This window comes from Glycine max, chromosome 6, assembly GCF_000004515.6.
Source record: "Glycine max cultivar Williams 82 chromosome 6, Glycine_max_v4.0, whole genome shotgun sequence".
In the NCBI taxonomy this organism is placed as follows: Eukaryota; Viridiplantae; Streptophyta; class Magnoliopsida; order Fabales; family Fabaceae; genus Glycine; species Glycine max.
In genome coordinates this window covers 96808-124315 of record NC_038242.2, presented here as the reverse complement: position 1 = coordinate 124315, position 27508 = coordinate 96808, and the positions used below count along the sequence as shown (strand labels likewise).

Here is a 27508-nt window from a genome sequence, read left to right as displayed (position 1 = left end):
GAGTTACTTTCGGTCATTTAAATAGTTACTTTCTGTCTTCTAAATACAGAAGTGAGCTGTATTTTCATCCCATTGCTATTGGTTTAAAGAAGAAATGAACAAATCCTTTGCAGAAATCCCCTTAAGTCTATGGAGACCCAAATGCTTCTCTCTGCAATCAGTTCATGATGGGATGGGGGAAGTGAAACTAGTGGGTTTCATTTCTTTACCAGCAGAAAGATAGGCGCAACAGTGAATCTGGGTCCACATTTTTTATCTTTTAGATAAGACTTAAATTTAATATTTTTTTATTATATAGAGATGTGACGTATATGGTAATTTAAATTTAAAATTGTGTTATTCGAATACTTGATTATTTTTAAGTTTACATTTTTTTTTATTTCTGCAGTATATCTTTCTTTTTTCGTTTTTATAATTTTTTTTGGATAACATCCTTGTAAAAATCTTGTTTTGGCCATTCTTATTTTGTTTTAAATTTTGTAAGGTTAAATATAACTTTGATTTTTCTAATTTTTTGTCGAATATGTAATTTTGGTTATTTTTATTTTAAAATAATAATATTTGATTTTTTTTCTTTTAAAAAAATTGTAATTTTTATTCATCGTCAATCCTTAATTTGGCTTATATTTATTATTTTTATATTTTAATTAATTAGTTAGAATTTAATTATATATATATATATATATATATATATATATATATATATATATATATATATATATATATATGCTAAAATCAAAATTGAGAGAATTAAGGAACACTAGGCTAAAAAGGAGTAGGGAGATAGATTGTAGTAGCAGTTTAAAGATAAAAAAAAAAGTTTAAGAGGATGTTTATATGCATGTTTGGATTAAAGTTAGAGTAAAAATTCAAGTAATTTTAATTTTAAAATAATAATTTTATCTTATTTATTTATACATTAAAATTCTTAAATGTACTATTTAAGATGCAATATAAACATAGCCTAGGAATTACCTTTATTATTGTTATAGATTAGTTAAATGGTGTTTTGCATTTATTCCCATGTCAAATTGACAACACAAGACAAACGGTCAATTATGATAAAAATAAGTTGAAATAATATAATTTTAACTTTTTATGAGTGACTAAGGAGGACAATCAATAGGGCTATATCAAATCTATTTTTATACTAGTATTGGTAATGACGATGAGTTATGATGACAAAGGTGACAGAGACTACAATAATCATAGTGATGATTGTACCATTATTCATAGTGGTGTGACAATTACAATAAAGGTCATGATAATAAAAGTGGTGACAATTGACGGCGATGGTGTGGCTAGAGTGGTGGTTATGTTAGTGATAATGTCAGTCATAATAATTATGAGTTAATTGAGATGTTTTAGGGAATGATAATTTACATTTTCATAATTTTATTTGTTGTTTGGTTAATTGGATAAAGATTTGATGATATATTAAATTTTAATTTGAAATTTCAAATATTTTAATCTCAACCGTTTGTTATTTTTAATCTTGATTCAATGATTATTAGTAGTTATTTTCATGTTCTCAGATAATAATTAAAAACAATACAATAAAATAAACTATCCTAAATAAATTAAAAAGAACTTATCTATACAATAGATAATAAATTTACAGAAGCCTTATATTTCTTATTAGAAATAGCAATCAATTCATATTTCATATGATAAAATCCTAACCTAAAGTAGCCGTGGATAAGGGGGAAATTATTATAGGATAAAATTGATGATTGAAATAATTATCAGCAAATTCATTTTATAATATTTAAAAAATGAAAATATATCATAAAAATTATTATAAAACAATAATAAAGTAGGTAAAATCAGAAATAATTACTAGTATTTTGTAAAAATATAATAAACTAAAGATAATTAAGATGAGAAATAGTTGAAAATGTGGTTATTATGTGGTGTGGTGGGGAGCGAAGTGAATAGAAGGGAAGGAGAGTTATCTATCCGTTATCGACCATGGAAGGATTGGCGCTACCAGTTGCGCAATCGCAATCACAACAGTTGCCGTTTCCAAGGCCAAAGCTGTCCGCCATTCCCGCAGGCACAGCTTATGGTAATGACTTGCTTTGCTTTACTTCAATGATTGTCTCGTCTTACTCGCTTTCAGCTTGTGTTTGTAATTGTGTGCTGCTGCAGGATTTGTCTCTCTCAAACGACACCGTGGAAGCGGGTTTCGTTTTCGCACTTGCTTATGTTCGCAGGCACAGGCACAGGCACAGGCACAGGCACAAGGCGTTCCTCTTCCCGAGCAAGTCACAGTCACAGACCCAGACAACTCTGTGAGTGGGGATTCCATACGGCAGAGATTTCTGAATTTCTATGCTTCCCGTGGTCACAAGGTTCTTCCCAGTGCTTCTCTTGTCCCAGATGATCCCACTGTTCTACTCACCATCGCAGGGATGCTTCAATTCAAGCCTATCTTCCTAGGCAAGGTTCGTAGACCAATATCAATATGGCTGCAGTCAATCTATTTTTATTCAACATTAAAATTAAATGGCTCCTACTAATTCTAATTAACTAACTCACCACACCTCTTAGATTCCAAGACAAGTACCTTGTGCTGCTACTGCTCAAAGGTGCATCCGTACTAATGATATCCACAATGTTGGCCTAACTGCCAGACATCAGACATTCTTTGAAATGCTTGGAAACTTCAGCTTTGGTCATTACTTCAAAAAACAAGCTATTCTTTGGGCATGGGAGCTTTCCACCGCAGAGTCAGCACACTTTTCCTGACCCACCTCTCTTCTTCCTTATTTCAAATATAATTGACTTTCATTTACTTTCTCAGGTTTGGTTTGCCACCAGACAGACTGTGGATTAGTGTTTATGAAGATGACGATGAGGCTTTTCAGCTCTGGTCCCACGAGGTTAGCTAGATACAAATGAATTCCCTCAACCATTATCTTTTTTGCTTACATGATTAACTTTTAAGTATCTGTGCAGGTCGGTGTCCCAGTTGAGCGAATCAAGAGGTTGGGAGAAGAGGACAACTTCTGGACCAGTGGAGTGACAGGTCCCTGTGGTCCTTGCTCAGAAATTTATTATGATTTCTATCCTGAGAGGGGATATGTAGATGCCGTAAGTATGCCATGGTTTGAGATTGAAGGATTCAAAATCACGTCAACTACAATACTTTACAATCTTTTGTGGGTGGGTTGGGGCCTGGGGGATGAAATCAGGATCTCAATGATGATACAAGGTTTATAGAGTTCTACAACTTAGTATTCATGCAATACAACAAAAAAGATGACGGTTCTCTTGAACCTCTAAAGCAGAAGAACATAGATACTGGCCTTGGACTGGAGCGCATGGCTCGTATTCTTCAAAAGGTATATGGTCGATTTACATTGTTGAAAAAGTGACCATTTATATTATAAAAAGTATTTCTAGTTCTACGGCACTAGAACTATCGTTGCACATGCTCCTAAAGTCCATCTTATATATAGTCACTGTTTTTTGCAGGTTCCAAACAATTATGAAACTGACTTGATTTTCCCCATCATAGAGAAGGCCTCTAAATTAGCAAATGTTTCATATGGTATTGCCGATGATCAGACAAAGAGAAATCTGAAAGTAAATATGACTATCTTCATACAAGCTGCAGTACAATCTTAGTTTATTTTAACCTATAATAGTTGTCTTTCTTATTACTTTTAACGTGTGTCATTTTGTTTTTGTTTTGTTTTGCCTTTTTTATTTTCGACATATCTTAGATTATAGGAGATCACATGCGTGCAATTGTATTTCTCATCTCTGATGGAGTTGTCCCATCAAATGTTGGGAGAGGTTATGTAGTTCGGCGGCTTATTAGAAGGGTTGTTCGTACAGGCAGGTTGCTTGGTATAAATGGTGATGGTAGGGGTGACCTTGAAGGAGCATTTTTACCAATGATTGCTGAGAAGGTAGTGGAATTAAGTACACACATTGATGCTGATGTGAAGAACAAAGCACCTCGTATCTTTGAGGAGTTGAAGAGAGAAGAGCTTCGGTTTGTGCAGACTCTAGAGAGAGGAGAAAAGTTGCTTGAGGAGAAACTCTCTGATGCTTTATCAAGTGCAGAAAGAAATGGAACTGTGCCTTGCTTGGCTGGTGAAGATGTGTTTCTTTTGTATGATACTTATGGATACCCAATGGAAATAACAAAAGAAGTGGCTGAAGAACGTGGTGTGAGTATTGATATGGATGGTTTTGATATTGAGATGGAGAAGCAAAGGCGTCAATCTCAAGCTGCTCACAATACTGTCAAACTTGCCATTGAAAATGGAGAAAATATTGCAGAGAATGTACCTGACACTGAATTTATTGGATATGACCGCCTTCATTGTAAAGCAATGATAGAAAGCCTAACGGTAAATGGAAATCCAGTTCCACAGGTCAGTGAAGGGAGTAACGTGGAAGTTTTACTGAACAAGACTCCATTTTATGCTGAATCAGGGGGTCAAATTGGCGATCATGGTTTTCTATATATTTCAGAGGGTGAGAATCAACTAAAAGCTGTTGTGGAGATATTAGATGTTCAGAAATCTTTTGGCAACATATTTGTTCACAAGGGTACAGTCCAAAAGGGTGTAGTAGAGGTTGGCAAAGAAGTCAAAGCAGCAGTTGACGTGAAACTGAGGCAGCGAGCTAAGGTACAAGAACTGTTGACTTATTCATTTGATGTACTTATGTGGTGAATCTTTTAATACAGATGAATCCTTACATCATCATAGTCATTCATATTTCCAGATTCCAAACTTACAAGTTGTTCAAGATTATAATAAGTGTAGTTGGTGCTTTGTAGGTTCATCATACTGCTACTCATTTACTACAAGCTGCACTTAAAAAAGTTATTGGTCAGGAGACCTCACAAGCTGGTTCACTGGTGGCATTTGATCGTCTCAGGTTTGATTTCAACTTCCATCGACCACTTCGTGACAGTGAGCTTGCTGAAATTGAAAAACTAATAAATGGATGGATTGAGGATGCAACGCTACTTCAAACCAAAGTGATGCCTCTTGTTGATGCAAAAAGTGCTGGGGCTATAGCAATGTTTGGAGAAAAATATGGAGAAGAGGTTAGATTTACTTCAAACACTTTCAGTATTGACCTTCAAAGTTCAATTGGCTTACTTCCATTTTAGTAGTTCTAAGCTCATAGCATGTATCATGAAGTGTGTATTCAAAATAGGTGAACTTCAGGTATGGTTTACAACTAATTCAGAAATCGCCACTTCTTCTGACTGAAATTCCCTTTTTACTATTGTTAGATTGCTATTCCTGCCAAAAAAAAATTGGGCAAATTTGAAATAGATCCAATTATAATTGTTATTTTTATATACCAGTGACTGTCCCTGTAACTCTTGACATGCTCTTGCACATGGACCGCAGTAGTAAATCATGCACGACCTTGTAAGATACTAGATTCTGCCAATCTTATTAAGACAATATCCTGTTGCATAAAACAATGAAACTAAAAATAAAGTTTAAATCCTAATGGTCCACCATCACTTCTATGACAGAGTACAGTTATATGTTCCAGATCTTAGGTGTATATATTTCTACCTCTCAAAAATCAGGGAAAAGATTAAGAATTTGTATAATATCATTATGTTAGTATATATCAAGCTGATCTGATGTTTATGCAGCTTATTTTTGGTTTTCAAATTTGGTGTACTGCAGGTACGTGTTGTAGAGGTTCCTGGTGTATCGATGGAACTTTGTGGTGGGACTCATGTCCGTAATACTTCTGAAATTCGTGGTTTTAAAATTATCTCAGAACAGGGTATTGCATCTGGAATCAGACGTATCGAAGCTGTAGCTGGGGAAGCTTTCATTGAATATATCAATGCCCGAGACTTTTATCTGAAGCAGCTATGTTCCACTCTCAAAGTATGTTCCATGATCTTGGCTTTTGAGTTTTCATAGTCCTGCCTAAGTTTTGAACATTTATAATTCGTCCTCAGGAGAACCAGTTAATATTCCTTTTGATCAACATGGACCGTAATTTTAAAATCATATTGTGCTGTTAATATCTATGTGTCATGCAATTACTGTGATCAATTATTAGTTATATGGGGGGGGGGGGGGGGTGTTATAGTGCAACAAACTTAGGGATGAGAGACAAACCATCTTATTCTGTACAAGATGGCCATTCATCATAGTCTGGAACGGTTCTCTTTGTGCCATTCAAATACTTACCGATAGGTACTTAGGCAATATGGGGTGCCTAAGTCTCACATCAAGTAGTATGGGATGCTCAGTGGAGTACATAAGTGCCTTGGTTCACCCCCCGTAACCACTAGGTTGTAAGGGAGGGTTCCCCAAGTGCTTGGGTATTTCTCAATTGGTATCAGAGTTAGTTACCTATGGAGGAGTTTACTAGACATAGCACCATTTCTTTCTTCCAAGCACTTCTAAATTTTAATTGAGTATAATTTATGCTCTGCAATATTGATTTTGCATGTCTTAATGTGTTATAATTAATATAATAATATCACCTTATGAAGGTTAAACCAGAAGAAGTGACAACAAGGATAGAAAACCTATTAGAGGAGTTACGGGTAGTGAGAAATGAAAATTCTGCTGTGCGTGCAAAAGCAGCAATCTACAAAGCCTCGGTCATTGCAAGCAAAGCATTGTTGGTGGGAAATTCAAAACAGTACAGGTAATATTTCTCTGTATGGTAGTAATGTTGCCATTATTTTGGGGAGAGGGCTTTCTTCCCTTTTAGCAACTTGAAAAAAGATTTTGGATTAAATAATATTGAAGATGTTTCTTTGATATAGAAGTCTTTCAAGCTTTTGTCACGTGAAGTTTTTGTTGTCATAATAACCAAAGAAATCTGACAATTAAGAAGCCGAGGTGTTGCATCACATCATTGGTAGTCCCTTGAATTTATTCTGTGGATGCTACAGAAATGATTTGAACTTAAGTTAGATGTAGGATATCCCTTGTATTTATATCTCCTTATCTTGTTAAATGTAGGACTAGAAAAAAATATCTTTAAAAATTTATTAATCATTAAGTAGATGTATCACTTTTTATTTATTGATTGTTGAAAATTTCCAGGGTACTAGTTGAGTGCTTTGATGATGTTGATGCTGAGTCACTTAAAAGTGCCGCAGAATATTTACTGGAAACACTAACAGATCCAGCAGCTGTGATACTAGGCTCATGTCCAGGTGAAGGGAAGGTTAGTCTAGTTGCTGCTTTTACTCCAGGGGTGGTTGATCAGGGGATTCAGGCAGGAAAGTTTATTGGACAAATAGCAAAATTATGTGGTGGTGGAGGAGGTGGAAGGCCAAATTTTGCTCAGGCTGGTGGGAGGAAGCCTGAAAATTTGGCAAGTGCCCTTGATAAGGCTCGGTCAGAGCTTATAGCCACTCTATGTGAAAAAGGGAATTGAATTTAAGTACACTTAGCAGATAGATCTTTTTATGCTAAAGCAGCAGAAAATATTGATTCTCTGTTGTCGAAGAATTCATCACAAAACAATTCACAAGCAAAAGGGGCGGAAGCTGCTGAAGTTTTAACGAGTTTTCTTGCAATTCCAGGGGGCATGTAATTGAAGTTTCAAAATAGTATAGAGCATTTGTTCGTGTGACTTTATTCTCCTGACAACCTGGCCTGCATTCACACATTCCAACTTGTAAATTTTGACATGCGCATCTCAGATTGGTTGCAGGATGTAAGTGCAAACACTATATATATACACCTGAAAGATAGTTGAGAGTGAATGACGGCGGTGGATTCACTCCTTTCTCTTTTGATTGCCTTGGAGGAAGTTGGGACCCCATAGAATTAAAAGTGATAGAACTGAAGGTTAAACTGTTTGGTGAAAGTAAGTGAATGATGTTATGTCTAGCAACTTGACGGTCAAGAAAATTGTCAATTGTTGTGGGTGAAACGCTACTTAAAAAGAAAGAAAAAATACATGATTATCACGGATGTGAAATTGTGTTATAGAATTATGTCACTAAACGGTAGATGAGAAATTGTCACGTCCCAAAATATGGCCTATTTTATGTCAAAGTAGCTTCTACCTTCACCTTTGTAATTAGATATTTGAAAAATAAAATGAGAAATATCATTTTAAAATAACAATTAACTAAAGAGATGTATTGGATTAGGATTTTAAAAGGCTATTTTAACATAAAAATCCTGTGAATTTTAAAAGACTTTATAAAAATATAATGACTTTTTAAAAAAAATTAAATTATAGTTCACATTTTAATGGATTTATAAAAATATGAATTCATAAGATTTGAAACGACATTATGAATTTTTAAGAACTTCGTGAATTTTTTAAAAATATTTAAAATTATTGATAAAGATTCATGAATTTTGTTCACCTAACATTTTAAATAAATATCATCTTAGTCAAAGAATCTTAAATCTATTATATAACAAATCAATTTTTCCTAGCATATATAATAAGTTTATTCTCATTCCATCATCAATCATGTTAATTACATAAAAATTATATACCACAATGTTATGGATACTTAGTCATTTTCAGAATAACGATCTTATCAAATAAAAAATATGTTCGATAATTGTTTCAAACCTCATTTATATATTTATTGACTTATACGTGAGTCAATTTCTCATGTTTATTAAAATTATATATTTCTTATGTTCATTTATATCCATATTCATTTATATGCATAAGCACGTAGTCAAAATACCTCCCAAATTTAAAGAAATGAGAAAATATCTCATATCACACGTTTGAGGACATATTGACCATTGGTAAAAAAAATTAAAAAAAATATGAATGTCTACAACTTTCAACAAATAGACAAGAGATTATATATAATGAGAAAAGAAAAATGTCAATTTATAGGGGGAAAAAAAAACAAGAAAGTTTCATGAAATCTTAAGAATTTAGATAAGATTGTTTAATATGTAATTTTTCATAAAAAAATTCATAAAATCCATCATAAAAAAGAATCTATCAAAATTTATATATTTTTAAATAATAGAAATTTTTTTTAAGTTATAAAAAATCTTAATTTAATATCATCAGACTTTATTTTTTTTTTAATCTAATAATCTTAATTAAATATCACAATACTTTTCCTTTTACCCAACCAAACTCACCTTTCATTCATACGAAGGGGATACAAGATGCTTACTAATTTTTAATGTTTTGAGCTAAATCAATCAGTCGTCATTTTTTTTTTTTTGAAATAATATTTTCCGTACGAATATCACTACCCTCGTAGATCTATTTCAAACCTACTTCCAAAAAATAAAAATCTAATTCAAACCCTTTTGTTTATGATAAGGAAATAAAGAAATACACGTGGGACCTATACACCGGCGGCTTCCTAAACGTACGTGATCTCGAAAAAAGGAACAATGTTTCATTTATTTTAGGTTAAATTATTTTGTAGATGTTAAATTTTATAATCACATCTTAGATTTTTAAATATTTTTATGAGAAGTTTAAATATATTTTTAATCTCTTAAAGTTAACGATTTTTTAAACTAAATTTTTTATTTTTGTCATCAAATTAAAAAAATGTATATTTCAGTCTCATGCACTTAAAAATCACAAATTATGCATCTAAATGGAAAAATAATCAAACATAAGAGACTAAAAAAAATATTTTTCAAAATTGAGAGACTAAAAGAATAAATTTTAATTTGAGGACATCAAAAATATATTTTAAACCATTTTAATTAAGTATCTGAATTTGTTTAATTGGGTTCTTAAACTTATGTTTGTTTCATTACAAAAAAAAGAACAAACTTATGTTTGTTTTTAATGGGGTCTTTTGTTTCCGTTGTGTGAATTTATAACAAGATTATTGTAGGTTGAAACTTTGAGAGGCTTGGGAAAAAAATACTAGAGTTGAGTAAATATGCAAAAGTGAGAATACTACTTGAGAACAATGAGTTTAGAACCTAAAAAGATGGAAATATTAACTTGTAGAGGTGAGTTGTGGGCATACTAACTTGCATAGATGATAATACCAGATTTAGGGACTTATTAGATTTTGTTTAATTTTTCCTGATGACGGTTAAACTTAAGGATTAAATTAAAAAATAAATAAAAGTTGAAGGATTCAATTAAAAAAAGAAAATAATTCAGAGACCTGATTAAAAATTGTCAAATAATTTAAACTCATTTGTCATTTGTAATATTAGATTGTTGAATAAAAACATAAATTTTGATTGAAGTATTAATAATTGATACACATAATTTAGTCACTCATTCTGGATCAATTAATACATTGGCTGATCCGTTAACTAAGGTTTTGCAAATAAATTATCTTTTAAATTTTCAAGATATTTGATTATATATGGAGATGTATACCTAAAGTATATTCTCGTCCTTCTTCAAGAAATAATCTGTTTTACATTAAAATGTAAAAAAAAATGTAAAATTAAATATTAGATCAAAATTATAAATTTTTTAAAGTTTAGAGACTAAAATTATAAAAAAAAGAAAAATAAAAGACCAAATTTATGAATAATCATCAAAGAAAAATCAAAATTATAATTTAACCTTATTTCTTTCATTTTATTTCACTTTTCAATGCAAAGATGATAAACTAGTCATTATAAATATTGTCTTTATGTTAATTTTTTAAGGCTATTGTCTTTATGTTTATCAAGACAATTTTACTTAAGTAAATAGATAATATATTTAAATTTTTTGGTGCATCCTCATCTTTCTCAGGCACATCAATTGCATCCGAAAAAAAAAGCAATATACATCGTGGGAGAATCTTAATGAGATTTGTGTAGATATCTGCATCCGTTAACTCGTTTTTAATTAGAAATCATCTTTCAGAAGATAATATCCGTTTGCTTTGACTGAGCCTTGAGATCCTTCAATTTCTTTAATATGTTAGTGAAGTAGTCCTGCAAATACTTCTCTAGTGTAACTATGTCTTTTGAATCAACCCCAAGAAGATTGTATGTCTCTGCCATCGGAACAGAAAATACAGTATCGCTGGTAAGGACCTGCATATTTCCCATTTAAGCATTTGGCCATTATTGGGCATATTTTACTACCACCAGGAGGAAATAGAAATGCTTTATATACACTAAATGCTGCAAATTCATTGACAGCTACAATATAATATTACTATATTTTGGTGATGCTATAATGTAAAATATAGTAATGCAACAAGTGCTGACTTTAAGGCATCAAGAAGATGTCTATGCTAAACAATGTTCTAACTTTTCTGTTCTTATGTTACAAAAACCAATAAGTTCTGAACACGACACTAATTTTTCACTTTTAACATATGATAATCTGAAATGCATTTCGAATTCCAATTGATTAATCATTTTCATGTAATGGATTTCAATGAAAAGGTTGAGTAAATAAACGAGAAAAGAAATCAAACATTTGAATATTTACTCAAATGAGGAAGAATCCTCCATAACCTTCTTTTTCTTTGACGGTTGAGTTAGTGAACGTTTAGTTCATAGTTAGTTAGCTGGTGGAATCGTGATTGTCCAGTAAAATTAAATAAATGATGTTTTATCTATATAAGTCAACAACAACAGCATCACAGCATTATCCCACTGGAATAAAGTTATAACAGAAGATTAAAAAATCAACAACTTAAATTGTAACTTAGCAAACTATAAAACCGGAAGAATGTACACCATTATTTCTTGAAACAATCGTTATAATTTCATATTTTATTTCTAAAATACAGCCCTCATTTTAATTTGACTGGAAGCACAAACCAAGATTGGTCGGATTGGATTTAGTTTCCACCCGAATTAATCCAAGTACACGAATCAAATCAGATATTTCAGCTTTTGGAAAAATTAAGAATGAGAGCTTCTATAAAAGTTAAGTACACAAGTTGATTTAAACTTAAGGGAGAAAATTAAAGTGTTTATGAAGAAGTTTATCCAAACAGATCTAAATTAAGTTGGTGAGTGCACCGAACCTGCGACCCCACGTTTATTTGTTTCGGTGAATCATCATAGAGGCAGACAGTGTTTATATATTAAAATTTATGAAAGATTCTAGTTATGAGATGGCAGTAATAAGGCAACTAGAAACTAAAGGGTATTAAAAGTTGATTTCATAATGAGTATTTAGAAAGGAAAAGATGGGTAGTGGAGCAATGCCCTGCAACTAATAGTGAGTCAGTTTAGCAAAGATGAAGGAAGGTATGGATAGTACCTCTGAAAATGCGAGTCTGTCAGCAACATCATTTGTCCACTCAAAAAAGTGAGTCTTAAAATGGAGACAGGAACAGTAGTGACATTAGCATCTTGGCCTGCTAGCCTCTCGCACAAGGTTATCACCTAAAAGAAGAAGAAAAAAAAGTGACAATTGAGGATCTAAGCAAGAGAAAGACCAAGCAGAGAAGAAGCAGTAAAGTTACCTCTTGGGTTGTCCAGGCACGAGGACCAGCAAATGTAAGAAGTTTACCATTTAATTTATCATTTCGTATGGCTATAAATGTCAAGCGAGCTATATCCTAAAGGTGGAGAAAGAGAGACTGATTAGAAAGAAAAATGAAGAAAGGGAGATGACAGAAGAGTAATAGTATTACCTGAGTATCCATGTAAGCAATTCTGGTGGGGGCATCAGTACCCCAAACAGATTTTTCTTCTAGGATAGGAACTGCATACTGACCGATAAGGCCCTGCATGAAACCGCATAAGCGGATAATGACGTGATTGAGGCCAGAGTCTCGGAGGAACTTCTCAATGCAAAACTTGATCTCCATGAGGGGAACCTCGGGATGTTTGTCGCAGTTATGGATGGAGTAGAAGACATATTTCTGAATTCCCATTGCCTTGGCACATTGTATAAGAGCCACTTTACCTTCCTAGTCAACCTATAATGTATGTGATATGTGATAAGTGATAATGATAATGTAGAAAAGAAACAAGTAATCAAGTGCGTGTGATTGTTAGTTACGGTTTTGATGGGCTCCTCGGGACGGCCAGTGGCGCAGTCAATGACAGTGTGTATGCCGACCAAGGTAGCAGGAATGGTTTCTGGTTTACTGTGAAAGAGAAAGAGAAAACAATAACCTTATGACTATGAGTGGAATAGAAAATTCACAACTGTTGCTCCCCAATCGCGAAGGAAGTCGGCAGGAGCGGGCCTGGGCCTGACCAGACACCTAACGTCGTAGCCTTCGTCAAGTGCCCGTCGCACAATCTGCCTTCCCAGGCCCAAAACTCGCCGCCCCTGCTGCATTTCACCCTCCAATTCCATTCTCCTCTTTCCGCCGGAAACGCCAGTGTGGTGGTTGCTACACTTACACTGCACCGCCATTGCAGTTGGGCAGTGCCAGATGTCGTTGTGGTTGTGGGTACCTTGAGCAGCATCCCACACCTTCATCATATTCATTGCTCTTTCTCTCTTCCTACTTCTGATCAGGAAGATTCCAGAGGCGGCGTGAGTTTCGTCGCGGACGCCGTATACTCGCCCGAGGAACTGGTGGCCATGATGTTGGGTCACACGGCGAGTTTGGCGGAGTTTCACGCGAAGGTTCCTATAAAGGACGCAGTGATTGCGGTGCCACCGAATCTGGGGCAAGCCGAGCGGAGAGGATTGCTTGTGGCGGTGCAGTTTGCGGGGATTAACGTTCTGTCGTTGATAAACTAGCATTCTGGTGCGGCGCTGCAGTATGAGATCTGTCGAACGAGTCGAGGCACGTGATCTTCTATGACATGGGTTCCAGCAGTACCTATGCAGCGGTTGTGTATTTCTCGTCGTGTGGGAAGGTGAACCCGGAGCTTGGGGGTCAGCATATGGAATTGCGATTGGTGGAGTATTTTGCTGATGAGTTCAATGCACAAGTTGGTGGTGGAATAGATGTCAGGCATTTTCCCAAGGCCATGGCTACATTGAAGAAACAGGTTAAACGAAGAAAAGAAATGCTTAGTGCAAACACAGTTGCTCCTATTTCAGTTGAATCGCTTGATGATGGCGTCGACTTCGGGAGCACAATGAACCGTGAGAAATTTGAAGACCTCTGTCAAGACATTTGGGATAAATCTCTTTTGCCTGTGAAAGAGGTGCTTCAGCATTCTGGCCTGTCATTGGACCTAATATATGCACTGCAGTTGATTGGAGGTGCTACCAGAGTGCCAAAATTACAGGCTCAGCTTCAACAATTCCTTGGGAGAAAACAACTTGACAGGCATCTTGATGCTGATGAAGCAATAGTTCTTGGCTCAGCTCCGCACGCTGCAAATTTAAGTGACGGAATCAAATTGAAAAGCAAACTAGGAATACTTGATGCTTCCATGTATGGTTTTGTGGTTGAGTTGAGTGCTCCTGATCTTTCCAAAGATGAAAGCTCTAGGCAGTTACTTGTACCGCAAATGAAGAAAGTCCCCAGTAAAGATCCGTTAATCATAACAAAGATTTTGAAGTTTCATTAGCTTATGAAAGTGAGCATCATTTGCCTCCTGGTGTTACCTCTCCTGAAATTGCTCAATACCAGATATCTGGTTTGACAGATGCCAGTGAGAAATACTCATCTCGGAATCTGTCATCACTCATCAAAGCAAACATACATTTTTCTCTAGTAGGAGTGGGATTCTTTCTCTGGATCGGGCAGATGCCATTATTGAAATAACAGAGAGGGTGGAAGTTCCAAGGAAGAATATGACCATAGAGAATTCAACCATTTCATCAAATGTTTCGGCTGAATCTGCTGGTAGTAATAGTTCTGAGGAAAACATGCAAACTGATAGTGAGATTAGTAAGACATCCAACGGTAGTGCAGAGGAGCAAGCTACTGCTGCTGAGCCCGCTACAGAGGAAAAGCTGAAAAAGCGAACCTTTAGGGTACCATTAAATATTGTTGAGAAGATAACTGGACCTGGAATGCCTCTATCTCAAGATTTTCTTGCTGAAGCCAAAAGAAAATTACTAGCACTAGATGAAAAAGACGCAGACAGAAAAAGAACAACTGAGTTAAAAAATAATTTAGAAGGATAGGTGGAGATGTTTGATGCGGGAGGATGTATGATAAAGCTATGCACCTTGATGAATCCACTTGTAAAAGTGGTCCACCTTAGACTCCGTCATAAGGAAAAGATTGAAAACTTTCTACAAGTGAGGAACGCCAGTCCTTCATTGAGAAGCTTGATCAGGTTCAAGATTGGTTGTATAGAGATGGTGAAGATGCCAATGCCACAGAGTTTCAAGAGCTTCTAGATCAGTTAAAAACTGTTGGAAATCCGATTTTCTTCAGGTTGAAAGAGCTGACAGCTCGACCAGCAGCAGTTGAGCATGCTCATAGATACATTGATGAGTTGAAAGAGTGGAAAGCAAACAAGTCTTGGTTTCCACAAGAACAAGTATATGAGATTATAAAAAATTTAAGAATTGGCTGGATGACAAAGAAGCTGATCAAAAGAAGACTTCTGGATTCAGGAAGCCCGCATTTATCTCTGAAGCAGTATATTCAAAGGTGCTTGATCTGCAAAACAAGGTTTCCAGTATTAATAGAATTCCCAAGCAAAATACATGATGAGCTATGCTAATGCATGCAAGTCCAGCTATAATAATCTATTTGGACAGTTTTTATAGTCAGATCTCGACTGGTAATGAATAGGTGAAATGGTGACGGTGGAGAATAGAGTTGAGGTAACATTTGCTAAAACTGTAGTAGATGAATCATTAATGATTAATTTCCCTTTTATATTTAAGGATGGCAACTTGTAATTTACAGCCGAAACAAAATGATTTTGAATATCAATACACAAAAAAGTCACTAAGTGGGTTATAACCAATCCCTTCAACGGATGAAAATATGTCAAGAGTGAAAAACCTTTGGAGATTACTATGAGCGATACTAGCACACCACAGAATTCGTGCGACAATTAGTGGTTCTTTTGCGAAATCCTTTCAAGATGTTATATTTATACAAATTTTTATATAATAAAGAAAATATAAGAAGATATTAGGGGAGGTAACATGATTAATGTGATAAAAAATAATATTATAGAAAATTATTATATTAAAGTTTTTTTTTATATAAAAATATTGATAAATGAATACCTTAATATTGTAAATACTTATTTAACACTTAATTATTTTTCTTTTACCGTAAAAAAACTATCCTTATTTTTTTTCTTGTCAACTCGTATTGTTTGTTACCTTTTTTATTTATTTTTTTCTCTTTTTAAGTATAAGCCACAGTAGAGCTCTCCATAAAATATTTTCCTTTTTATAACAAAAACTAGAGCAAGGTGCGTCATAATTTTTAACTATTAGATTAATCATAAGTCATTTCACACCAAGCAACCTGAATTTTTAAGTGAAGTGATTTGACTTGAATATTTTTGAAAGACAAACAAGTTTCAACAAGAATGATGCATATAAAAAAATTACAATAAGAATATTGGTATTCATTTAGGAGTTTAAAAAATAATAATTATATGTACTATTAACATATTTCACGTTGAAATAATTTTTTTTATCACCATCATACTAATGTAAAGTATTCATAATCAATTAATCTCTCTATACTCTAGTTGATAAATTTTAAGGAAATCTTTTATTTAATCATATTTTTTTTATTTATAATGCTTAAACATGAGATTTTACTTAAGAGCATCAATCAAATTCTACTTGAATTAATAATTTATTGGTTATTTTTTGGGATGTCTATGCTAACATCAATAATAACTTCTATATTTCTTTATCATATTATTTCACATAGTTGGTTTTGATATGCATAATTTATTGAGTTTCCTAATTAATAATATATATATATATATATATATATGTTTCCTAATTAATAATATATATATATATATATATATATTCCATTACTTATCAAATAATAAATGAATGATAATATTATTTTTAGCAACACTAATTAGTTATTATTAGTAATAGTAAATTAATAGAAATATTGTTTTATAGTTATATATTAAAATAAATAAAGGTAAATTATATGTTGTACATTTCAGTCTAACTATTTGACCAACCACTTGGACTTTTTTTGTTGCTGACTTAACAAGTTGATATGAAATTCATTTACAATTTATTTATTCTTCTATAACAATTTATGATCTCATAATTTTTTTTTCTAAATATACTGTTATCAAATAATTTTTTTTCTTCAATATAATCATTTCAATATGTTTCTTTTATTGATACATGAAAATACACTAACCCCTCACTCATCCTCACTCGTGCATTGCGCATGTTTGCGTTCTAGTATTAAGTTATATTTTTTGTTATTACTTTCGTTTGCCTTGTTACGAAGTCTTTCTTTCTTTTTTTTTAATGAAGCTTTGTTACGAAGTTTTTTTTTTTTTTTTGAGGAGTTGTTACGAAGTTAAATATTTGAATTATAATTATAGACACATTATTTAAAGTTTGTTGGGGTATTGAGGTATTTTATTAATTAAATGTTCTTTAATTAGATTTGACAATTTGACTTAAATTAATTGAATATGTTTACGTTTATTGTTCAATGGTATTTTGAATATGACTGCCTTAAAAAAATATATATAACTGTGGAAAAACAAAGATATGACAATAGATTTAGATCTTTTATTTTGGGACGGTTATTATTTGGTAAAGTTATGTTTTCTTGCCTTTATACAATCCTATCATGTTACTTTACAACATGAAAGATCCTTTAAAAAAATGAAAGAATCCATTCAGTAATCATAAATAATAGGATTAATTGCAAATTTTATTATCAAATTTCCATTATTTATGAGTTTTATCATTTAAGTTTTACTTTCATCAATTTTATCATCCAACTTTTATAGTTTTGTGAATTTTACTATTCAAGTTTTTTTTCCCGTAAGATTTCATAAATTTTACTATTCAATTTTTTTTTTAATTTTTTTTTGCATTTTATCATCATGTTAATAACAAAATAATATAATTTTTTTTTCAAGATTTTTGTATATCAGTTATAAGTACAACCAATGTCAAAAGTCAAAATTATTCATCCAACGTGTAAAAAATAAACTTGAGTGATAAAATTTTTAAAATATTAAAAGTTGAGTGGTAAAATTTATAATTAAACCTAAATTATAAATAAATACAAAGGATGCTTTTCTAACTGGTTTCATAATTCCCTTTGTTATTCTTGTAAAGAGTATATTTAGATGTTTTTTTTATTAAAAAATACATTTTCATGATAGTATAATTTTTTATATCCTTTATACAAGTTTTTTTTTTCACAACTTGTTAAAAATTAAAATGAATATTTAGTATTTTACTTCTTTAAAAAAAAACTTTACCTATTTATCGTACAATTTAAATATATTTTTAGTTAAAAGTGTTTTAAAATCTACAAATAAGCAGGATGTTAATGCTATAATTATTACAATAATGTCTAATATGATTTTTAATGAATTTGCACATAAATGGTAAATCTCAGTAGACAATAATAAAATCAATCGCGAGCCCCAAACCATCATTTGAACATAATGACTTCTGATTCTTGTAATCGATCCTATGTAATAGAAAAAGATTTAATAATTATATTTATAAGTCAGGCTTTTTACCCAGCGAGCACTTTACTGAAGGAGACGTGGGAGGGTGTCAAGGGCATTATTTGTGGAGTTGGACTGTGACAAGACAACACAGATATGTCCTAGGAAGATGATAATGAGGCGTGTATTGCATTATCGATTTCGAATGGGCAAGGAAGAAAAGAAAAGACTTATTGTAGAGACGGTGAAGAAGCATTAGCGAACAAGGGCAGAAACGAGGTTAATTTTTGAGATAAGCAACTTCTTTCCTCTTCCTTACACATTTTCTTCGCTACCCAGTACCCACCATCAAACAGAAGAAAATATATCTACCCATTTTTTTTTTTCTTCTCATTTTCTCTCATCCACTCCTATGCCTAAACCACACAATGCGAACATGTTCCATCAACTCTACTTACATTAGTAAAACTATGCGCATGCGTATTCCTCTAAACTCTGAACCGCATAAAACTAACATTATCATTCAAACAGAAATACTAAAAGCCCAAGTATCACATTGTATAGCCCCCCCGACAAACACTGGCTTATTCTGGCAGCTGCTGGAAATTCTTGTTTGGTACAAAGCATTAGAGAAGCTGCCAGAAGAAACCTCTATATAAATACAGAAGGACCCATCATAGCAACGGCACAAAAATATCATGACTTCGTCCGGGGAGAAATGGTATACATAAAAAAATTTCAACCAGAGCTCTCATGCGCCAAACATGTTCCTCCCACTCATAAGCTGTTCCATAAATCATTGGTTACTCTTTAGTAACCCACCTACGGCCTCTAATCTGGTAGCCACCAAAACCTTGATCACTACTGCTCTCTCCTCCACTCTCTGCACTTGTATATCCAGATTTCCGGCGGTGCTTCTTCACCCTCAACATCCCACTATCGCTGACACTCCCATTCAAGAGGGGGTCATCGATTCCCCGAATTACTCTCCTTGCAGGTGATGATGAGGCAATGCAACTATCATCCTTGGTTCTTCTTCCATTTTTGTCATGCTTCTTCATATTTTCGGAGATTCTGTGTAGTTTTTCGTTGAATCTAGTGATACCCTTTTCCACAGGCTCCACTGCTTGATGGACAGTGAACTTCACATCTTTTACAATCTGAATGTTAAAAAGAAAGGGTGAAGCAGATAAAATATTAAAAAGGCATTTGAGAGTAATAAGCCAATATTTGTATACTACTAATAAAGATAACTATGGAAGTTTTCAATCTATTGTAGTCCTGAAGGTTCCTAATAAGTCATATTTGTTGGAATGTTTAGAAAATAAATTAAATAGGAAGGAATGGGGTTAAAAAAATGTAAGTAAATAAACAAAAAGAAATAATTCCGACAGATGCAGCCCAATTTATGAGTCCATTTTCCTTAATCTTATCAAGATCTTATTACTTATCTAGTGTTTCTCTATTTTTTTTTTTACAAAATATCAATGCATACATATTTGGTGTGTGTCTCAATCAAGTTTTCAATTAAGAGGACAACTACATCTATATGGTAACACATTGCATTTGCTGCCTACTATGAATTGTGGACTCCATTTCAGAAACTGAAAATTGGTAGACACATTAGGAAGCGAGCGTACAACTAGGTTCAAATAAATATAATGCTACCAGATCATCTTAGCCCATTTTTTTTTTCTTTTCCCTTGGCAAAATATGCAAAGTACTTGGACATTTTGAAAACATTAAAAGTATATTCTTCTACATAGTGCTAGGACCTGTGCAACTAAAAGGAAATGTTTGACCCAATCCCCTTGGAATAATTTTAAAGAAGACAGTTTGTTTCATTTTTTAGTAACTACCAATTAATCCCCTTGGATTTAATTTTTACCCAGAGTTTACTAGCACCACATGCCCAGAGAAAAAAACAAGGTTGTAATAATAGCACACTTCAGGAAACTTACATATCCACCACCACCAATAACAACATCACGAACACTCTCTCTAATTGTCATCCCACTCTTGGTATCAACATCCGGCGTAGGAAGACGCAGTTTTGTGGGTCTCTCACTGTCCCTAATCTCATCAGGGTCCAGAGGACAGTCAGCTGAGTAATCTCCGAGAACTGAAACACTTCCAGAAAAGCGGTCTCCCATTCGCTCATAAGGCTTTGCTGGAAACACATACAGGTGAACTATGGAAGCAATGCCCATCTGTGCTTGATGAATACAAATTGCTGTTAAACTTTATTCTTCCCCTTATCTGAAGCAGTCATAAAAATGTAAAACATGAAAATAAGAAGTGCTGAACATGTACTTACGAGTCCAAAAAGGTTCGAGTACAAGTTCAAGAAACAGTGTATAGAAGCCCAAGAACTTGAGTATCGACAAATAAAAGCAAAATATAACATAACACTAAAATTATAAAATATGAACTACCATACTGTATAGCATATTATCATCCCATGACATTGGATTGCCTAATTATTATTAAGATTAATTAAATGATCAATATGCTGATGAACCACATTACATCAGTGCTTACAAGTTGGGTTTACAAAAAAAATGCCTAGTTCCATGAAAAATAATCATATTATATTAAAGCTTGGTGACTATAAAATAACGCAACACAGATAATTGTGGCATGAATCTATAGGCTTTAGACAGATCAATTAGCAACAAATTAGCATAAATCATCTTGAGAAAATTCTCATGCTCAAATTGCACAATTCACTTCCCACAAAGACTATGATCAAATGAGAGAATTCATTTCGCAGGCCATGTTCACCAGGCATTCTGGGCCATGGAGGACCAGGAACTGAGTCAGTCACGGTTAATGGTTGGACAAAATGTTTCCTTACAACAGTCAGCTTTAAGATATAATAGACAAAACATTCAATGAAAATGATGTTACAGTTCCAGATGCAATTGCCAAAAAAAAAGAAGCAAGGCAAACTGAAGTGAAGGACATCTACCTCGATGCAAATGATGAAATCTTGGACACTTGACTTAAACTGCAAGCCTTGAGCAATGGGACTTTTGAACAAACCAAAGGTGGATAGGAGAGCAATTGCCACACCTTGCCACCAAGTGAGGAACACAATTGATTTAAATGTCAAAAATTTGGCCAATGGCTTTATATGAGCCAGTTCTTCCTTTGTAACTGTATAAAATTGAACTAGGCAGTACAAAGCCCATGACTGACTGAAATTCAGAACCACTGCCATATAAGGATACCTACAAATGTACCAGATAGCTCAAGCAGTCAGATATAACTTCAAAACTTTTACCTGTCACTAGAACAGCATAATAACACAAATCTTAAAATGAAGATACCACACATGAAATTTTAGCAACTAAATCCAGAAATAAACATATAATCAATTCAACACCTCTGAATGCAAGTAATTGACAACAGCTTCAGTAAAAATACTTTAGAGTCTCAAAAACTTCCCTTTTAGTCTTCTCTTTCCTCTTTAAATAATTACGATTTAGGAGGATTATCAAGCTAATATTTAAAGAGGATTTAGCATTTCTCAAGTTTAAAATATTCTAGAACAGAAAAAACAATTTTGAACGGCTGTTACTCACTGCAATTTAAGCTGGCATTCTCAGGTACACCAGCTCCATGTTAGAGTCATTTAGGTGTCAAAGGACAAATTTATACGGCTTACCTAAAAGGAAATATAATCTAATAATCTATTCAAAGACCAATATTAAGCCTTCCCATAATTGGACATTTTCTTCCTTTTCCCCCTCTACTTTTCTTGCCTGATACTCTTGTTTCCCTCAATGTTTAAAATTTTCATGTTTCTTTCAAAAATTCTATTTCCCGTCTCATTTATCTGTTCATGTGAAATTGGAGTAGTTTAATAACTGCCATAGCTCCTTAGAAATTGAAGAAAGTGGGTTCTGAATAGTGAAGGAGAAAAGTGATACAAATGCATGGTACTTGGAAGAAGATGAACATAATAGTATACTTGTATAGATAGATAAAGAAGAAAGAGGGAAAAGAAAAGGAACATGTTTATTTATGTAGTATGATTGAACAATAGCAATTAGAGAATTTCTTACCCACATCCTGCTTTAAATTCTCCTTCACAGTAGACTCCAAAAGCTTCAAGGATTACAGCGAGAATAGCAGTGAAAGCCTTGGTTAGCATCTGAGAGGGATGGAAAGAGTTATTAATATGAAGGAAATAATTAGATAGAAAGGATGAAAGAGTGGGGGAGATGCACATCATACATATTGAACAATGCCAAATTTTACAATTTGGTAGAAGGCGCGACCAAGTTTCCAGGGTTTAAGGAAGTAGTTGAGAGGAAATGGATGGTTGACAATGGCCTTGTCAGAAGAAGAAAGTTGTAGAAGAGGAGCTTTAACAGAGAGACGAGCCTGTCTTTCCATAAATTGAACAGTCCTTTCGTCACCACCGAGGCAGGCAACAAGGTATCTTCCAAAGCAATACATGGCAAAGGATTCGTAGCAGTCCCTTAGAATCTCGCAATCAACACTGATTGATGGATTGACCAATGATACAAACTGGTTGGGGTTGGGGGTCAGAATTGAAATAATAATATCATATGATATGAATATAATGTAAAAAGAAAAAAAAACAAGTGTATGATGATGAACTTACAGATTCAAAAGAATAGCAGGGAACCATTAGGATAACCCCAATGAGGAACTTTTGCTCCTCGGGGTTCTTGTAAGCGGAAAGATGCTCGAAGAGAAGATACATGGAGAGGGTTAGAGTTAGGAGGAGAAATGCAGCTGCGATTAGAGTTGCCCATGCAGGAGGCGAGGAAAACAACAATTGGATGAGAATGCTGCTGCTGCTGCTGCTGCTGCTGCTGTTGTTCATTGACCACTCACTCAATCACTCCTTCACAGTAATTCAACTCACCTGTTCTGTAATTGGATCAGCGAACTCGCATAATAATAATAATATTAATATTAATATTAGGGTAAATTAAATTGATGATCCATCATAGCACAGTCACATACAGAAGGGAATTGGTTGATTGATTGAGATCATAAGAGCAATAATAGAATCAAATATAATAGAATAGGTTGGGAAATGAATCTTAACCTTATCTGTCAGTCGTGAACAAGAAGAAGAAGAAGCAAGCAGCAATTCAAGAAAGGAAACCCTTTTTTTCCTTTCCTTTTCGCATCGCAAATCGCAATTCGCAATCTCCGACCTACCTCTCTCTCTTCATAAATTTAGTTCAATAATTTAATAACAAATACAATCAAATTCATGCACGTCTCTTCTCCACTGTAAAACTGGATAGGTTGGTTGGCTGGGCTCTTCCTCGCCTAGACCACCCTCATATTTATATATAATATTAGTTTTTTATTTTTATTTTTTAATAATTAAAAAAAAAACAAAAAGAATTATTACAGTATTTTTTTTTAGTTAACATAAAAACGGCGCCGTTTTGATTTGGATGTATTGAAGGGGGTTGGGCAAGGTGAGGCGAAACGAAAGAGAAAGAGAATGGAGAAGAGGGTAGCAATATTACAGGAATGGTTTGACCGCGTTGACTCGGAGAAAAGTGGAAGCATAACAGCGGTGCAGCTAAAGGTGGGTTTGAATGAATTGTTAGTTTTGATGATTTGTGGCGAATCGAACATAAATTTATTGTTTTCTCTTATCTCTTATCAGACAGCTCTTGCTGTGGGCAACCTGGAATTTCCGCTCTCAGTGGTTCAGCAAATGATCAGGTGACCCTCACCCATCCATTTTCTTCTTCTTTTTCTTTTTCTCTATTTTAACTTTCAATTTCTTTTTTTATTTCCCATAGGATGTACGATTTCGACCGGAATGGTACTATGAGCTTTCAAGGTCTCTCTAACCTATTATTCCAATTCAAACTTTTTTTCTTATCACTCTCTCTGTTTCCAACCCTCAAATAATTTCTTTCTCTCAGAATTTGTTTCACTCAACAACTTCCTTCTTAAGGTATGTCTGTAATTTATTATTGCCTTCAAAAATCAAATCCCAACACTACCTCAATTATTATGTTCATTTTTTTTCCACCCTTATCTGCAGGTATGTCACATTACAATCAATAAGGTCAAGTTACCCTTTGATATCCACCACATGTATTCTTATTCTTATACTACTTAAACGGCTTTGCAGGTTCAACATGCATTTTCTGATCTAGAGAGGTGATTTTTTTTCACCTCCATTAAGATTTTCGTGTCATGACTATTTTTATATAAATGTTTTCCGTTATGTTTACATCTACCGAGATTAACTAAATGATGGACAACCTTTTGGAAAGAAACTAATAATATGAAGGTTCGTAAACCATGGGGGTACGGATGGTGTGCTTTCCTTTCCATGAGCGATGGATGAATCATGAGACATAACACTTGTTAGGTTCATTGATGCAGGGGTCGTGGTTTTCTTGTACCTGATGATGTATTTGAGGTATATTTTAAAAATTATACTGTGTACTTGCTGTGACTATTTTAGTCCACCCAGTTGAACTTATACTTCTTAAAACTGCTCTCTAAGCTGTATAAGCAAAATATTTAGGTCCTTTCTTGGTATAATGTTGGATGTTCTCCTCTTACATTGGTGCCCTTGCATGATCTTTTTTTTTTCCTTTTCCAGGATATGGGAATATTACTGATGAGACTATGCATAAATATATATTTTTTTTACATAACAGTATACATAACTCTGCTTATACCACATAAGATTCTCTCATGCAACTCATCTTGATGAATTCCTAAATATGTTTCCAGGCTTTGGTAAAAATTGGTTTCATGCTGGATTCTCCTGCTTTTTACTCTGTCTGTGAGGTAAAACATCTTCATACTTTAGATATGAACTAAATTTATACTGGAGAAGTTGTGAATCACAATCAATGGTTATAGTCAAAATTATGGCAAGATTCTTGTTTACACTACCATCTATATCCTCATTTCTTTGTTCCTTTCTTGGAATGATAGCTTGAATATGTATTAGTAGTTAGATGGAGAATCCTATAATGCAGTGTGTTTGACATATAATTTATTTGTCATTGTTTTATTGATTTTCCACCTAGAGTAAACTTTAGTTGGCTTTCAAGTATGCATTATTGCAATGTAGAAGACTGTGCTAAATTATTTCTTTTCAATTCTTAGAGCTTCGATCAAAGTGAAAATGGGAGGTTTCAGCTGGACAACTTAATATCAATCTGTATATTCTTACAATCAGCACGGTATATTCTTACAATTCTGGAAAGATAAATGTTTGTAACAGGGCACCGTTTTTTACTTTTTTCCAACCCCATATTGAATTTTTATTTTATATTCACTACAATAAGGATCTTTTATCATTTCTTGCAGGAACCTGTTTAATTCATTTGATACAGCAAAACAAGGCAGAGTTACTCTCGATCTGAATCAATTTGTCTATTGTAGTAAGTACACACTAAGCTACCTTATGTAATTAATTATCCTTCGTTAAATGACCTATCAGAGTTAGCTACCAACTAATTTTGGTTAGTTTGAAAATATTTATCTTAATGGGGTTGCATTTTGCTGTGTTGGCGAAAATAATCAATTTTCTTTATTTTAAAAAAATCTTTGCACAATTCATAAGAGTGTGCTTCTTGGCAATTATGAAGTAATTGCAACGTTCATAATATTTAAATAATTATTATGTTTTAGTATATTAATTACTCTGTCGGGTATAATTCAACTGGACTTTGGTGGTTGAGCAGTCCTGCGTCTGAGACGCACTTAGTTTCTAGTAGCTGGGTTCTAATCACGGCGGATGCATTTTTTATTTCATTAATAAGGAAGGCCTATTCTTGGAATATAAAAGTGTTTGCTCCGCTACTATTCTGCTTAAATCTGGCATGATGAACTCTGGTGATATGGACTAGCTCCAATGCCGACGTGAACTGAAGGACGAATAGTTTTTACAAGAGAACCCCAAAGTGATAATTTACTTGGAAACTAATATCAAGTTGGCCATTTACCCAATTACCCACTTCCATTTTATAACCCGAACATCATGCAGGCTGCTTTAGGATTTTGAGGGGTGGAAGTAGAAAGTAATGCATTTATTTTTGTTCTAGAGATGTACTCCATCTGTCCGTGCTATTGGGCTGCTCCTGCTGTATTTCCTCAACCTCAACCAATTTTGTCTCTGCAGCCATTGGATATAAGCAATTTAGATTTGCATTTGATTTGGCATATTGATACTATATTAACTCAATATATTAATTTCTGTTTCTTTCTCTTTTCTCTTTTTCAACTTGTCCAGCTGCCAATTGCAGAATATGATTCAACTATATGACGGCTTGAGAAGATGATTCACAAATAATGCACTTTGTAAAATACCATAAAGTCATCTTAGAGCAAGTTAAGTTGTGATGGTGTTATATAAAATGAAAACATCTTGGGTTTGGATACTATTTGCCATCTGTCTGCAAAATACCGTGGTTTCTTTTTCTCCTTCCGATGATGTAATCTTATTTATAAAACATCTTGGGTTATGATAACTTGTGAAGATGATTCGTAGAGTTTTAGAGCCAGTTATGTGTTGGAGATAAAATATGATGTATATCCTGATTCTCATTTCTCTGCAAATTTTATACGAAGTGTTTTTATGCCCGAAGTTGGATATAATCATGTACTGTAACTCAGCTAGTTTTGGGAGCAACAAGATGTAAATATACAAGAATCTAGGATCAATTAAGTACTTTAGGACTTTTACATTGTTTCAGAAGAGGAATCGGTTTCTTAGGTGAGGTTCGATTTCTTTGTTGTTGTTCATCCCATCCCCCGGCCATGGTCGGGCTACTTTCATTAAGTAGACTCTTACTGTTTTGATATTGAATCGTACTATCAACAATTCAAAATTAATTGTTTTAAAAATAATTTTATCTAATTTTAAAACAAATGGAACCGTAACTAATTAATGAAAATAAAGTTGTTTGAGGTTTGTAAGTGAAGATTGGATGGAATGTATCTGAACACCTATGTTCACAAGGAAAAAAGTAAATTGACTCAAATTAGGCATGAATTTAGTCTAATGTTCTTCAAAAATCATAGATTCGAGGACTCCAATTTTTTTCCTAGTT

At 33.6% G+C, this 27508-nt stretch overlaps 3 protein-coding genes and 2 pseudogenes across 5 annotated transcripts; 3 read left to right on the top strand and 2 right to left on the bottom strand.

Annotated features, from left to right (window-relative positions):
* The first annotated feature begins 1906 nt into the window (after positions 1 to 1906).
* On the top strand, positions 1907 to 7905 carry LOC100817906 (alanine--tRNA ligase, chloroplastic/mitochondrial). The gene is made up of 12 exons (XM_003526740.5): positions 1907 to 2068; positions 2152 to 2447; positions 2554 to 2732; positions 2807 to 2885; positions 2962 to 3096; positions 3198 to 3347; positions 3481 to 3591; positions 3732 to 4649; positions 4802 to 5074; positions 5679 to 5888; positions 6506 to 6663; positions 7068 to 7905. The coding sequence occupies exons 1-12, from the start codon at positions 1972 to 1974 to the stop codon at positions 7402 to 7404; spliced, it is 2943 nt and encodes a 980-aa protein (XP_003526788.1). The 5' UTR covers positions 1907 to 1971; the 3' UTR covers positions 7405 to 7905.
* Positions 7906 to 10563: 2658 nt separating this feature from the next.
* On the bottom strand, positions 10564 to 12996 carry LOC100800132 (protein HIGH CHLOROPHYLL FLUORESCENCE PHENOTYPE 244, chloroplastic-like; annotated as a pseudogene).
* A 66-nt stretch (positions 12997 to 13062) lies between these two features.
* On the top strand, positions 13063 to 15605 carry LOC100799591 (heat shock 70 kDa protein 17-like; annotated as a pseudogene).
* A 3310-nt stretch (positions 15606 to 18915) lies between these two features.
* On the bottom strand, positions 18916 to 23727 carry LOC100777624 (protein LAZ1). 2 transcript variants are annotated; one of them, XM_006581017.4, is made up of 7 exons: positions 23509 to 23727; positions 23056 to 23322; positions 22662 to 22958; positions 22490 to 22578; positions 21391 to 21652; positions 20381 to 20629; positions 18916 to 19579 (listed from the first exon to the last, which is right to left on the bottom strand). In XM_006581017.4, the coding sequence occupies exons 2-7, from the start codon at positions 23278 to 23280 to the stop codon at positions 19223 to 19225; spliced, it is 1479 nt and encodes a 492-aa protein (XP_006581080.1). In that variant the 5' UTR covers positions 23281 to 23322; positions 23509 to 23727; the 3' UTR covers positions 18916 to 19222. The 2 variants fall into 2 exon arrangements, with proteins under 2 accessions (XP_006581080.1, XP_006581081.1); XM_006581018.4 differs by having other exon boundaries at positions 23056 to 23327; positions 23509 to 23725.
* Positions 23728 to 23840: 113 nt separating this feature from the next.
* Positions 23841 to 27125, top strand: LOC100814189 (penta-EF hand domain-containing protein). Of its 2 annotated transcripts, none has more exons than XM_041016027.1 (10): positions 23841 to 24006; positions 24088 to 24146; positions 24227 to 24249; positions 24353 to 24384; positions 24565 to 24593; positions 24822 to 24858; positions 25179 to 25235; positions 25560 to 25636; positions 25764 to 25837; positions 26689 to 27042. In XM_041016027.1, the coding sequence occupies exons 1-10, from the start codon at positions 23920 to 23922 to the stop codon at positions 26706 to 26708; spliced, it is 495 nt and encodes a 164-aa protein (XP_040871961.1). In that variant the 5' UTR covers positions 23841 to 23919; the 3' UTR covers positions 26709 to 27042. The 2 variants fall into 2 exon arrangements, with proteins under 2 accessions (XP_040871961.1, NP_001240212.1); NM_001253283.2 differs by having other exon boundaries at positions 23868 to 24006; positions 24227 to 24267; positions 26689 to 27125.
* Positions 27126 to 27508: the final 383 nt, after the last annotated feature.